Source organism: Rhinopithecus roxellana, chromosome 1 (assembly GCF_007565055.1).
Source record: "Rhinopithecus roxellana isolate Shanxi Qingling chromosome 1, ASM756505v1, whole genome shotgun sequence".
NCBI classification, from domain to species: Eukaryota; Metazoa; Chordata; class Mammalia; order Primates; family Cercopithecidae; genus Rhinopithecus; species Rhinopithecus roxellana.
In genome coordinates this window covers 71,840,669-71,853,136 of record NC_044549.1, presented here as the reverse complement: position 1 = coordinate 71,853,136, position 12,468 = coordinate 71,840,669, and the positions used below count along the sequence as shown (strand labels likewise).

Genomic DNA, 12,468 nt, shown 5'->3' with positions numbered 1-12,468 from the left:
CAAAATATGAACACATTCCCATTATTCCATTTTATTTGTGAAACAAAACAAACAAAAACAATGGTTGTTTGGAGAGAGAGTGTAGAGGGACAGAATGAATGGAGGTGTGAGGGAACAAGTTTTTTATGGTCTCCTGTGAATATGTCGAGGTACAAAAGGAAGACAGGGAGCATTCCAAACCACTCTTGGGTACCTTTCACCTTCTACATTTTTAACATTGAAGCACCGTGAATGTTGGGAAGAAAAGGAACAAAAAGTGGCCTAATAGATTCAGATTCAGGCTTTGTATCTCGTACTTTAAGCTATACATTCTAACATTTATCTTCACAACAGCCTACAAGGTAGCTATATTCAATTTTGCAAATATAAGGCAGGCTTGCGGAGGTCAAGTGACTTACCCAAGGTTATACACATCATGGTATTGACAGCAGGAATGCAAAACCAGGATTCAGAGCTCTTGTCCATTCTTCTGTCATTTGCCACCCTAGATTTACTTCTCTAGAAGGCAGGAAGTCACAAATGAAGGAATGATGTTCGGAGGAATACATGATAATACAGTGTGTGTGCTCTTCACTTTTTTTTTTTTTTTCAGACCAAAGAATGGTGGAAAATACTGTGTAGGACGTAGAATGAAATTTAAGTCCTGCAACACGGAGCCATGTCTCAAGCAGAAGCGAGACTTCCGAGATGAACAGTGTGCTCACTTTGACGGGAAGCATTTTAACATCAACGGTCTGCTTCCCAATGTGCGCTGGGTCCCTAAGTATAGTGGAAGTAAGTGTGTCTGGTGTACGTATCCGCTATTGGCCGGCTGGCACCCAGGCCGAGCACGAAAGTCAAGTTGTATCATTTCTCCTCTCCAGTTCTGATGAAGGACCGGTGCAAGTTGTTCTGCAGAGTGGCAGGGAACACGGCATACTATCAGCTTCGAGACAGAGTGATAGACGGAACTCCCTGTGGCCAGGACACAAACGATATCTGTGTCCAGGGTCTTTGCCGGGTAAGTCCCAGATGGTGTTTTCTTCACTGTGTTTTCCTGCTGCCAAGCTGTGGTTTGTGCCTTCCTAGATAGAATAGCAACTGCTAATATCTGTGCACTATTGCCAGGGCAGTGGTTCTCAAAGTGTGGCCCCAGGATCAGCGACAGCATCAGTATCACTTTTTTCTTTCTTTTTTTTTTTTTTTTTTTTTTTTTGAGACGGAGTCTCGCTCTATTGCCCAGGCTGGAGTGCAGTGGCACGATTGCGGCTCACTGCAAGCTCCGCCTCCTGGGTTTACGCCATTCTTCTGCCTCAGCCTCCTGAGTAGCTGGGACTACAGGCGCCCGCCACCGCGCCCGGCTAATTTTTTGTATTTTTAGTGGAGACGGGGTTTCACCATGGTCTCGATCTCCTGACCTTGTGATCTGCCCGCCTCGGCCTCCCAAAGTGATGGGATTACAGGCGTGAGCCACCGCACCGGCCTAGTATCATTTTTTCTAACACACGTTGTGCCAAAGTTTGGGAACCATTGCCCTTGATTTTTCTTGACATTTTCAGTCTCTGTGAGGGTCTTGCACAAAACCTCTCCTTAAAAATTTATTATAACAATTTGCACACACACTCCTTTGCTATAACCTCAATGCTTAAGCAAATGCTTCCTGACAGCAAATTTTTTAGATTGAATAGCTGAGATCGAGAAATATGTCAGGAAGAATAGCTGGCCTCACTCTAGTTTCTCTTTGCATTTTTAACCATGATCATTTCTACCTAAGACATGCCTGTTAATTAATTATTCTTGAAAGGGAAATTGGGAAACTTCTGGGAAACAGCAAAGCATCAGAGCAGTGATTTCTCAGGGGCTAGATGCCATTTCACTGTTCTCGTTAGTCAAAAATTATATCTAATCCGGTTGGGCTCTGAGATGATGCCTCTGGTTTTTTTTGTTTGTTTGTTTGTTTTTGTTTTTGTTTTGCGTGTGGTCCAAAAGCACATTGGAGTTCCTGGTTGGAAGGATTTGATTGAAAGAATCCCTAAGGGTATCACCCACTGACTAATAGCTTATACTGCAGATTTCCTTATCTGTCCATTTCACAGCAACACATTGAGTTTTTCCTCAAAGATTAGTTCACACAAATGAACAAAATGGACAAGAATGTGGACTGTATTCTCCTGGTCTTCTGGTCATTGTCAGTGTATGTTTCAGAGTTCAGTGTACGTGGCTGCATTGTGTTAATATGGGGAGAAATTCAGGAGGCCACTTGATGGAGCCTCAGGCCTGAAACTGGCGGCCCATGGTCATACTTCAGCTGGCATTCATAGCCAATATACGTTTAAGTATGGGATTTTACATAAAATCAATTTTTCCAGCTTCTTTGGAAAATTGGGAAAAAATGTCAACACAGGGCTCCCATCCCTCATGGCAGCGATAGTCTGGAGTGGACAGCGGCAACTCCCTTATGATGGGGCATGAGCTCTTTAATTAGATACAGTCCTCACCTATGCCCTTTTTTTTCATTCCTAAGCAATTTTTAAAAAAAAATTACTGTGCTTACTTACAGACTAGTGCTTTTCAAACTTTTATCTGTAGATGAAGCACCTGAGGAATCCTATTAAAATGCCAACTCTGATCCAGTAGATCTGGGTGGGTCCTGAAATTCTGCATTCCTGACCACATCAAAGCTGCCCATGGCTGCTGGACCAAGGACCACATTTTAAATAGCAAGACAGTATATAATTTCAGTTTTCAACCTTTGCAAGTTTAAAGGGACTTGACTTTCTTGTCATTTTGAGTGCACACAAAAGAAACACATTATTTGCCATTTTATAATCTCTATAATACTTACATTTATTTCAAATCTTTTCTTTTTAAAAGCAAGCTGGATGCGATCATGTTTTAAACTCAAAAGCCCGGAGAGATAAATGTGGGGTTTGTGGTGGCGATAATTCTTCATGCAAAACAGTGGCAGGAACATTTAATACAGTACATTATGGTAAGAATCTGCTCCTAAGAACCGTGAGAAGGAATATGGTCAAAGTTTGAAAATTGTTAACCACATGTAATACTGAAAAGTATTAATGTTGAGCATAAAAATCAGTCTTGTTATGGTGGATTATCCATCGACTAGAAGGCACCTAATAGAATTATATGAGAATTACATTCTATTCCTTTGTTGTCCACTTTTTATTCCATACTTAGAGAAAGTGAACCATTCTGTGGAGTACTGAATTTCTGCTAAATTCTTTTCAGGTTACAATACTGTGGTCCGAATTCCAGCAGGTGCTACCAATATTGATGTGCGGCAGCACAGTTTCTCAGGGGAAACAGACGATGACAACTACTTAGGTGAGACGGGATGCCCCACCACTTGTGAGTTCTGGTTCTATGGAGCAGTGGCCAGATACTACTTCCTTCCTGCTCTGGCATGCAGAGGGAGAGTTTTCAGACGTCACGGATTTGCATAAAATAAGTGCATCTCAAAATTCATCATTGTTTCTCCCTCATATGTACGCCCTCAGAGTATTGATTGAAAAGTTAGGTAGCTGCATGATTTGATATCAAGGGATTTACTCTGGATCTTAAAAAATATAAAGGCCCCAAGTCAACTTTTGAAAGTACTTATCTTCTAATTTTAGCATAAAATCCTTGCTCTCATTGGGTCTTTTCAAAAAGCTGTCCTGTGGGGAACTGACTTGCAAATGTTTTATTAGAAGCATTACTTGACTTAATTTTTATGTTATCAGCTCTAACCAGTAGCAGACCACTGGTAGACTTATTCAGTATTTCATTATGCCTGTTCATTGCAAAAGGTTCTATGGTGACATGTATTTTTCTTAAGTCATTACTAGAATAACAGTACTATACAGATTTTTTATCCTTTTCTCACTGAACCTAGGTACATGATTAATTAATATCTATTCCTTATATTTAAACCACACATACCAAAATGACACTGTGTTGATTTTCAACAGTTTGCTCAGCCCAGTCCCATCTTATTTTATTATTTATTTATTTCTTAATTTAAAGTTCTGGGGTACATGTGCAAGATGTGTAGGTTTGTTACATAGGTAAACGTGTGCCATGGTGATTTGCTGTACCTGTCAACCCATCATCTAGGTCTTAAGCCCAGCATGTGTTAGCTATATTTCCTGATGCTCTCCTTTGCCCACACATCCTGCATCCCGCAAGCCCCAATGTGTGTTGTTCCCTTCCCTGTATTTTTGAGACAGGATCTCGCTCTATCACCCAGGCTGGAGTGCAGTGGTGTGATCACAGCTCACTGCAGCTTCAACCTCCCAGGCTCAAGTGATCCTCCCACCTCAGCCTGAGTAGCTGGGACTATAGGCACTCACCACTATGCACAGCTAGTAGTTTTTTATTTAGTTTTATTTCTTATTTACAGATATGATGTCTCACTATGTTGCCCAGGCTGTGCTTGAACTCCTGGCCTCAAGCAATCTTCCTGCCTTGGCCTTCCAAAGTGCTGAGATTACAGGCATGAGCCACCATGTCCAGCCCAGTCTCACTTTAATTTATTTTTATGTAAATTTCTGTAAGTGATTGTGAAATTTGCCTAACTGCCATTTGAAAGAAAGAGGACATGGAGAGTAGAGTCATGACCGAAAGGGATTTAAGATTTAACTGTTCACCTTACACAAAACTCTTCCCAGCCATGAAGAGCAGCATGGCTTACACTCAGATCTAGAATAAATTAGAGCAGTCTTGCTGGGCAGTCAATCTTTAAAAGAAATGAATGTACTTTCTTTCTTGTAATATCCAGGGAGGAACTCTATTTATTCATCTGAATTCAACCAGTATAGAGGCCCTTAATATAAGCATTTAGACATATTGAGCCAGAAAGTGAGTATTTGTTGAATTGAATTAAAGCCTATATTTCTATTTTGGAATGTCTACACAAAGCTGCATAGATAGACAGTGAGCCTTTAGCTAAGCATGCTAATCAAGTATGATATTTATACATGACTCCATTATGGCATTCGCTATCACCATTTATTCACTCACTCCCTTATTTAATATGTGCCAGGCACGCACTGTTCTAGGCACAATGAACAAAACAGATACAAAAATTTGTGTCTTCTTGGACATTACTTTTTAGTGGGACAATAAACAATAGGCAATAAACAGTAACCTGACAGATAAGAAAACTTCATACTGTTACAGGTGATAAGTGCTGCTAGAAATCAGAGCAGGCTGAGGGAAATTGGGATACCAAGTGTGAGATGTGGACAGTAGAGTTGAAATGTTTGAATCACAGAGCAAGATAACAAGCTATTTAGAGGAAGAGCATTCCAGGCAGAGGGAATAGCCATTGCAAAGTCCTTGAAATAGGGAAGAACAGAGGGAGGCAGTGTGGCTGTTGCCGAGTGAACACAGAGGACACTCCTAGGTAAGGTTAAACAGGACTAGGTCATAGACAACCATATAACCATTATAAGAACTTTGGTTTGGACTCAGAGACATCAGGAGCCACTGGAGGTTTTGAGCTGAGGAATGAGATCTTACTGCATTTATGTTTTTAAAGGAGCACTCTGGCTGACACATTGAGAAGACGTGGTGGGGGAAGTGTACAGGACAGAAGCAGTGACATTGATTAGGAAATCATTGCAGTAATTCAGGAGAGAGATGCTGGTGGCTTGGCCCCAATGGGAGCAGTGAAAGGGGCAGTATGTGGTTAGATTCTGGATATCTTTTGAAGTTGGAACCAATACGATTTGCTGATGGATTGAATATAGTGTGTGAGAGAAATAAACGAGTTAAAGGTACAAAGGAATCTCAAAACTTCAAGGTCAAAACCTGAGCAATGGGAAGGATGGAGTTGTCATCAACTGAGATGACAAGATGACTAGTTACATATTTATTATACTACCACTAGTGTTTTAAAGTTAGGGCAGGGTCTTTACGTCTTCAGCTACTGATATGAAGCCTACATATGATAGGTACAAAGCAAATGATTGCTGAATTGTTGAACAGCCATGGTCCATGCTGTCTTTAATGAATACCTACGGTACACTTAACGGAGAATGAGGTTACCTTGGAAATGTACATTGACCTCTTCTTTCAAGGGCCGTAAAGCCTTGCTTAGAATTAATTACTCTATGACGACATCAGCTTTTCACTACCCCAAATATCCAAATGAGTGGCAACTTTATAAGACAATTAACAAAGTTCTCGGGGAACTGTTTTCAAATTCCTTTGCAGAGGGAATCCTTCATTTCTCCTTGAACAGCTGCAGAATGGAGCAAATATTTTTCTTTGTACACTTGGTTATAAATTTGAGCATGTGACTGCTGTGTCCTTACTACTTCCTAATTAAATCAAACAGCATTGCATGCAGCCTGCTTTATAAATTAATTTCCTGAGACCTGAAGGCCATGTTGAGTTGCTCCTCTCTTCTCTTCGAAAGAGAGAAGGATTCTCTGCTATTCTCTTTCTTGGAAAAATAATCTCCCTCCAAGTGGTGGCCTCAATTCAGTCCAACTTAATGAGTGCACATCAAGCACCTAAATTCAGGGAGGGCCTCCTGATAACCTTTTATTATTCACTGGAGTTTTCTTAATCTCCCTGTAAAGAATGAAAACAAAATTAAAGATTTGTCATCTGGGACAGGCAATCTGAACCAGTTATGGCTCTTTAATGGAATAGAATGGGAAAGTCACCTGTTGGCACAAGGAAGTCTCTCTAGAAGCAAATGAAAAGTGTGCAAGCCTACATTGCAAGTCACAGTCCACTGAGTGTGAAAGTCGAGACCTCAGAGCCTTTGAACCTCACAGTGGTTACTCAACAAGTTAGGAAGAATTTGATGTTGTCATCAAGTCTGGCGTGTGTAAATATTTACTCTTGGCTTGAGGGAAGATGCAGCAAATGCACTGAGAAGGTTTTACAACCCACACTGGGTCTCGCATTGAGTCCAGTCACAGATATTCCATTGCTAAACAAAGCAATCTTCATCCTTATCCCTTATGTGTGTGTGTGTGTTTTTTTTCATGTGAGCCAAGCCATACTTTTCTGTGTATTCCGGGAGGGAGAGATTTCCAGGAGAGAGGGCCTTTTGTAGCAACCCAGCTCTGATGGGTGCAATGGGAGGGAAACCAACCCAGGAAATTAGCTCCCTTAATCGCATTAGTGGGAGGTTGGGCATTAGGCTCTTGTTTTCAGGAAACTATTTGTTTCACAAAGTACCAAAGCAGAAAGCCTCCTGTCAAAGGTCATCCTTTCACGTGGACCCCTTCATCCTGTTCAGCTAAAGCCAAGCTGTACCCAGGGCCACCATGTTCATATCCCTTTAGAAGAAAAAGTAACCATTTCTGTGATACTTATTTGTCTCCAGTGCACTTAGCTCTTGATTAATTGTGGCAATTGGAAGATGGGAATCGATGCGGTGCAAGATAAAATAGGAATTTTTTTTTTCATCTGATGATTTTAAGGATGTCTGGGGCCAAACTGTTTATCAGGGCAGATCGTAAGAGGAATCCTGTATCGTTTGTGCTCCTCTCTTTCTCCCTACTCACATCTACTGGAATAAAGAATATGCACTGAAGGGTGAAATACCCTGAGTCAGCAAAGCATGAAAGGAAGCCTGGAGACATTGGAAAAGCCCCCCAAATTAACCCAGAACAGACTATCACTCTTTGCATATGACCACACTGGATTATCACCTGATTTACAGAACCAGCATGGGACATCTTACTTCCCCCTTTTTAGCAAGACATCAGCTGGGTAACTAGCATGCAACTTCATTTGAAAGAATTGGGTGATTTTGTTGACAGCTCATCATACTGTCACCATTTGAATGACCCGCATTAGGGAGCAGCCTCAGGATGCCCGAGGTGCCACGGAAACAACCTAAACAACCTCAGCTTCAGTGACCCATTGAAACTCCTGCCTCTTTCATGGCTGGTGGATCTCACACTGCAGGAGCTACAGGCAAGACAAGGTTGTCAGAGGTTTACACTGACTGAAAAAGAGTCATTTGGCTGGAAGCCCTCTATCCTCCTTGTCATGAGTGTCAGACTCCATCAATCACTTATTCTTTCAGCATCATCGATTGAGCACCTACTATGGGTTGGGATCTCTCTTGGGCTTATAAAAGTAAATTTTTATTTTTATTTTATCATTTTATTTATTTAAGGGGTAGGACTACAGGTTTCTTACATGCATATATTGGGTAGTGCTGAAGTCTGAGCTTTCAGTGTACCCCATTACCCAAATAATGAACACTGTACCCAATAGGTAATTTTTCAACCCTTATCCTCCTTTTACCCTCCTACCTTTGGTAGTTTCCAATGTCTATTAGTCGAAAAAGTGGATTTTTAAATGGCTGCTTTGCTCAAGGGCTCATGCAGTCTAACAAAATGAACAATTTACATTTAAGAAAATCTGCAACACAAACATACTTAGTTTCTATTTGTATACAAGAGAACGAATGCATGAACTCATTTACTCATTTAACAAACATTTGTTGACCCCCTTCTTGGAAAATTTTAGTAGTTTATAGACTCTAGAGACGGATTTCCATGATTAGGAGCCACCTGGCCTTGGGAAATTAACTATTTTAAGTTATGCTTTTCTCACCCACAAATTAGGCTTCTATAATAGACCCTACCTTAGAGAGGTGTGATAAGGAGACAGTACATAAAAAGGCACTTTGATCTGGCAGGAACTAAAGCTCATATGGATTCTTATTTAATCCATATAACAATCCTATAAGAAACTCATTATACAGAGGAAGAAACTGAGGCTTAGAGAGGTTAAGTAATTTATCCAAGTTGTTACAAATAGAAAATGGGAAAGATTGGTATCCTTATTGGTCTGACTTTAGATGCTACACACTTAACCACTTCACTTTACTGCCACCATGTAGAATGATACATGCCTGACCTGGAAATATACAGGACTTGAAATTTAGGTTTATTGGTGGGAGTGAACGGTGAGACTAGGAAGATAGGTGAAAATAAGATTTGTAAAGTTACAGGGAGGTCATGCTAAGGAGGTCGAACTATATTATAGGTAGTGGTGACTACCAAAGGATTTGGAGCCAAGAAGTTGGAGGGTATTTTATCCTTTTAAAAGCTAATCTTGACTTTTCCCTGCTTCACCACTTTCTTTCCAATCATTTCAAATGAAGGCACCTTATTCTTCTCTTGGGGCCAAATGTTGTTTACATGGGTGAGAATTCTGGTAAGTGAAGTGCTGGATTAGGAACATAATTCAATGCAGTTAATTCCTAATCCTGGAACGAGTAGCCCTGCGTCAGTAGTGTCCAATTGCATGAACCCTATGAGGTTCCCATGTCTACGAAAATAAGGATCCTACTGCTGCTGAACCACAAATATTCAGAGCTTCATCTCAGCCCTCTTTAATATCCACGTACGGGTATAATATTTACTTAACCTAAATCCTTGGAACCTCTTTTATGTACACATTGCTTCTCTCCTGAGTGGTGAAAGATAATGTATCACCTACATTGGTGAGATGGCCTGCATCAATGAAAGATGAGTTAGGATCTGGCTAATACCTAAGACATCTTAGCCACTCCTCATTCTACAACCAAGACAGATATCATCAATATGATGCTAAGACATGATGCTATCTGTGAATCATGTTCAGCATGGTTTCTTGGGCAGCTAGTACCAATTGATTGACATTGGCACTGGGGATGAAAATTATTTGCCATCTGTGTGTTAAATGTCCTTGTTCCTTTTATTCACCTAAGTACCTTTCAAGGGCATCCTTACTACTAAAATTTGCTACTGTTGCACAAATTACAGATGGTAAGGGGATCTTTCTCTAGTGTTTGTTCAGAGCCCACATTTTTAATAGCTCTGATTTTATTAAATATCTGCTTCATGTCAAGCCCAATACTCGGGAGGAGTATTCAAGGAGCAGTGGTACCGGGAGAGAAAAAAGCAGTGCTATCAAAATTTTGTATTAAATACTAAAAGGAAAAGATATGATTGAGATTTTATCTTGAGAAATTAATCCAAAATTATGAAAATAAATTTATTTGTATTTGACCATCAACAAAATTACATCTTCATTTCAATCATGCCAAGGTTTTGAAAAGAGTAAAGCAATTGATAAATATTTTTGCATACATTTTTCATATCAAGTCACATAATAGCAAAGTAGTATATTCTTGACTGAAAGTCTGAATTTGACAGTAAAATCTGAAAGGGAGTCAATTTTTGAAAAGCTTTCTAGAGATTTACTTTCCCAATAAGCTCTCTTGACCTTTTAATAAATAAATAATGTCTTCTGAAGCAGCTGTTGTCTCATCCTCCTTGTCAATTTTCTTTCCTGTTTCTTTTTTCAGCTTCATCGAGGGATACTTGACAAATAAAAATTGCATATATTTAAGGTGTTCAACTTAAGTTTTTTTAATACTCCTATGCACTGTGAAATAATCACCACAACCAATCTAATTAACATATCTGTCACCCACATAGTTACCATTTCCTTTTGTTTTCTTTTTTCTTTCCTTCCCTCCTTCCTTCCTCTTTCCTTTTCTTTCTTTCTGTCTCTCTTTTCCTTTCTTTCTTCTTTCTCTCTCCCACTCTCTTTCTTTCAACACTTATAATCTACCCTTTAAGCAAATTTCAAGTATGCAATACAGTAAGGTTAACTATAGTCACATTGCTGTATACTAGATCTCCAGAATGTATTCATCTTGCATAACTGAATCTTTGTATCTTTGACCAGTGTCTCCCCATCCCCCCCTCCCTCCTGCCCCTGTCATTTACCACTCTAATCTCTGCTTCTATGGGTTTGACTATTTTAGATTCTATAACTGGTCTAACTCTGCCAGGTTCTCATTTGGCCAACATTTTGGTACTCGATTCAAGCAGTTCTCCAACATCACTTTTTCAGCATCACTGATTTTTTTCATCTTTTGCAAGATCCAGAGTAGATTTATTCGTTCTTCCCCAAAGATACGTATTTACTAAGCACCTGCCATGTGCTCTTTCAGAAACTGGGATATAGTAGTGAATAAAATGATCCCAACATTTCTTACCATCATGGGTCTTACATTCTTGTTTGGGAAGAGAGTACAAACAAAGTGCCATGGAGAAAAATTCAGGTGAGAAAGGGGATAGAAAGTATGTAATCTGTGCTGACAATGGGAGGCAGTTGCAGATTTAGAAATAATGGTCTATGTAGGTGTATTAATCTTTTACGTGTAACGAATTATCTCAGGACATAGTGGCTTAGAACAACAAATATATCCTATCTCTCAGTTTCTCTTGTAAGAAATTTGGGAGCAGCATACATGGGTGTTTCTATCTTGAAGTCTCTCATGAGGTTGCAATCAAGATGGCAGTTAGGAATGTGGTATTATCTGAAGGCTCAACTAGGGCTGGAGAATCCACTTCCCAGATTACTCACTCAGAGGCTGTTGGCAGAAGGAATCAGTACTTCCCTGCTACTTACAGGCCTCTCTGTGGGTTCTTTAGTATCCTCAAAACATGGCAGCTGGCTTCTTCCAGAATCAGAGGTCCAAGGAAGAGCAAGGCAGAACCACCGTGCCTTTGGCCTTGCCTCAGAAGTCAGGTTCTGTTGTTCCTGCATTATGCTAGTGATTGCAGTCATTCCTATTGAATGTGGGAGGGGATGACACACAGTGTGAATACCTTGCAGGAAGGCTCATTGGGACCATATTTGAGGCTGGCTACCACAGTGAGCTACACTGAAAAGGAGACCTTTGAGCATCATATTAACCATGGATTTTCAAATTTCAACATCTGTCCAACAAAGAAGACTTAACAAAGATTCAACAGGCTTGACTAATTCTAATATATATAGATTTGTGTAGGCATCAATTTTATGAGTGTTCAGTTCACTAATACATATTTTCAAATCATAGCAACACTTTTGCTTCCATCTATAATTCTGTAATTCTGTAACTGTGAGTCTCATATAACAAGCTCAAGATTTATTAGGACACCTAGGTTACATTTTATTTTTCACAGATACCACAAGGGAGTAGGTGCTTTTATCTCCACTTTAGAGATAAAGAAATGGAGATGGATGGAAAATGATTCCCAAGGCCACACAGCTGGCAAGTGGCAAACTTAGGACTTGAAGCCATGCCTGTCTGGCTCAAAAGTCCCCATTCTGTGCACAGCGACTCTCTGCCTATCCACATGTTACTTCATATTTCAAACAGCTAGTCATTGACAGCAGATCAATGTATTATTCTCTTTCCTCACCTACAGCTTTATCAAGCAGTAAAGGTGAATTCTTGCTAAATGGAAACTTTGTTGTCACAATGGCCAAAAGGGAAATCCGCATTGGGAATGCTGTGGTAGAGTACAGTGGATCCGAGACTGCCGTAGAAAGAATTAACTCAACAGATCGCATTGAGCAAGAACTTTTGCTTCAGGTGAAAACTTGTCCATGAGCCCACCACCCTTGCCTTCTGCTTGGCATCACCAAGCCCACCCAATTCCTTTCTGTTTTGTCCACACATTC

At 40.2% G+C, this 12,468-nt stretch overlaps 1 protein-coding gene across 3 annotated transcripts in view; it reads left to right on the top strand.

The window, feature by feature from the left end:
- ADAMTS9 (ADAM metallopeptidase with thrombospondin type 1 motif 9) overlaps positions 1-12,468 on the top strand; it is a 177,751-nt gene that overhangs the window by 54,625 nt on the left and 110,658 nt on the right. For all 3 annotated transcript variants that reach the window (XM_010360865.2, XM_010360866.2, XM_010360864.2), the window contains 5 exons: positions 593-774; positions 864-1,000; positions 2,854-2,971; positions 3,229-3,324; positions 12,213-12,379. In XM_010360865.2, coding sequence (XP_010359167.1) covers positions 593-774; positions 864-1,000; positions 2,854-2,971; positions 3,229-3,324; positions 12,213-12,379 — 700 coding nt within the window. The remainder of the gene's footprint in view (positions 1-592; positions 775-863; positions 1,001-2,853; positions 2,972-3,228; positions 3,325-12,212; positions 12,380-12,468) is intronic.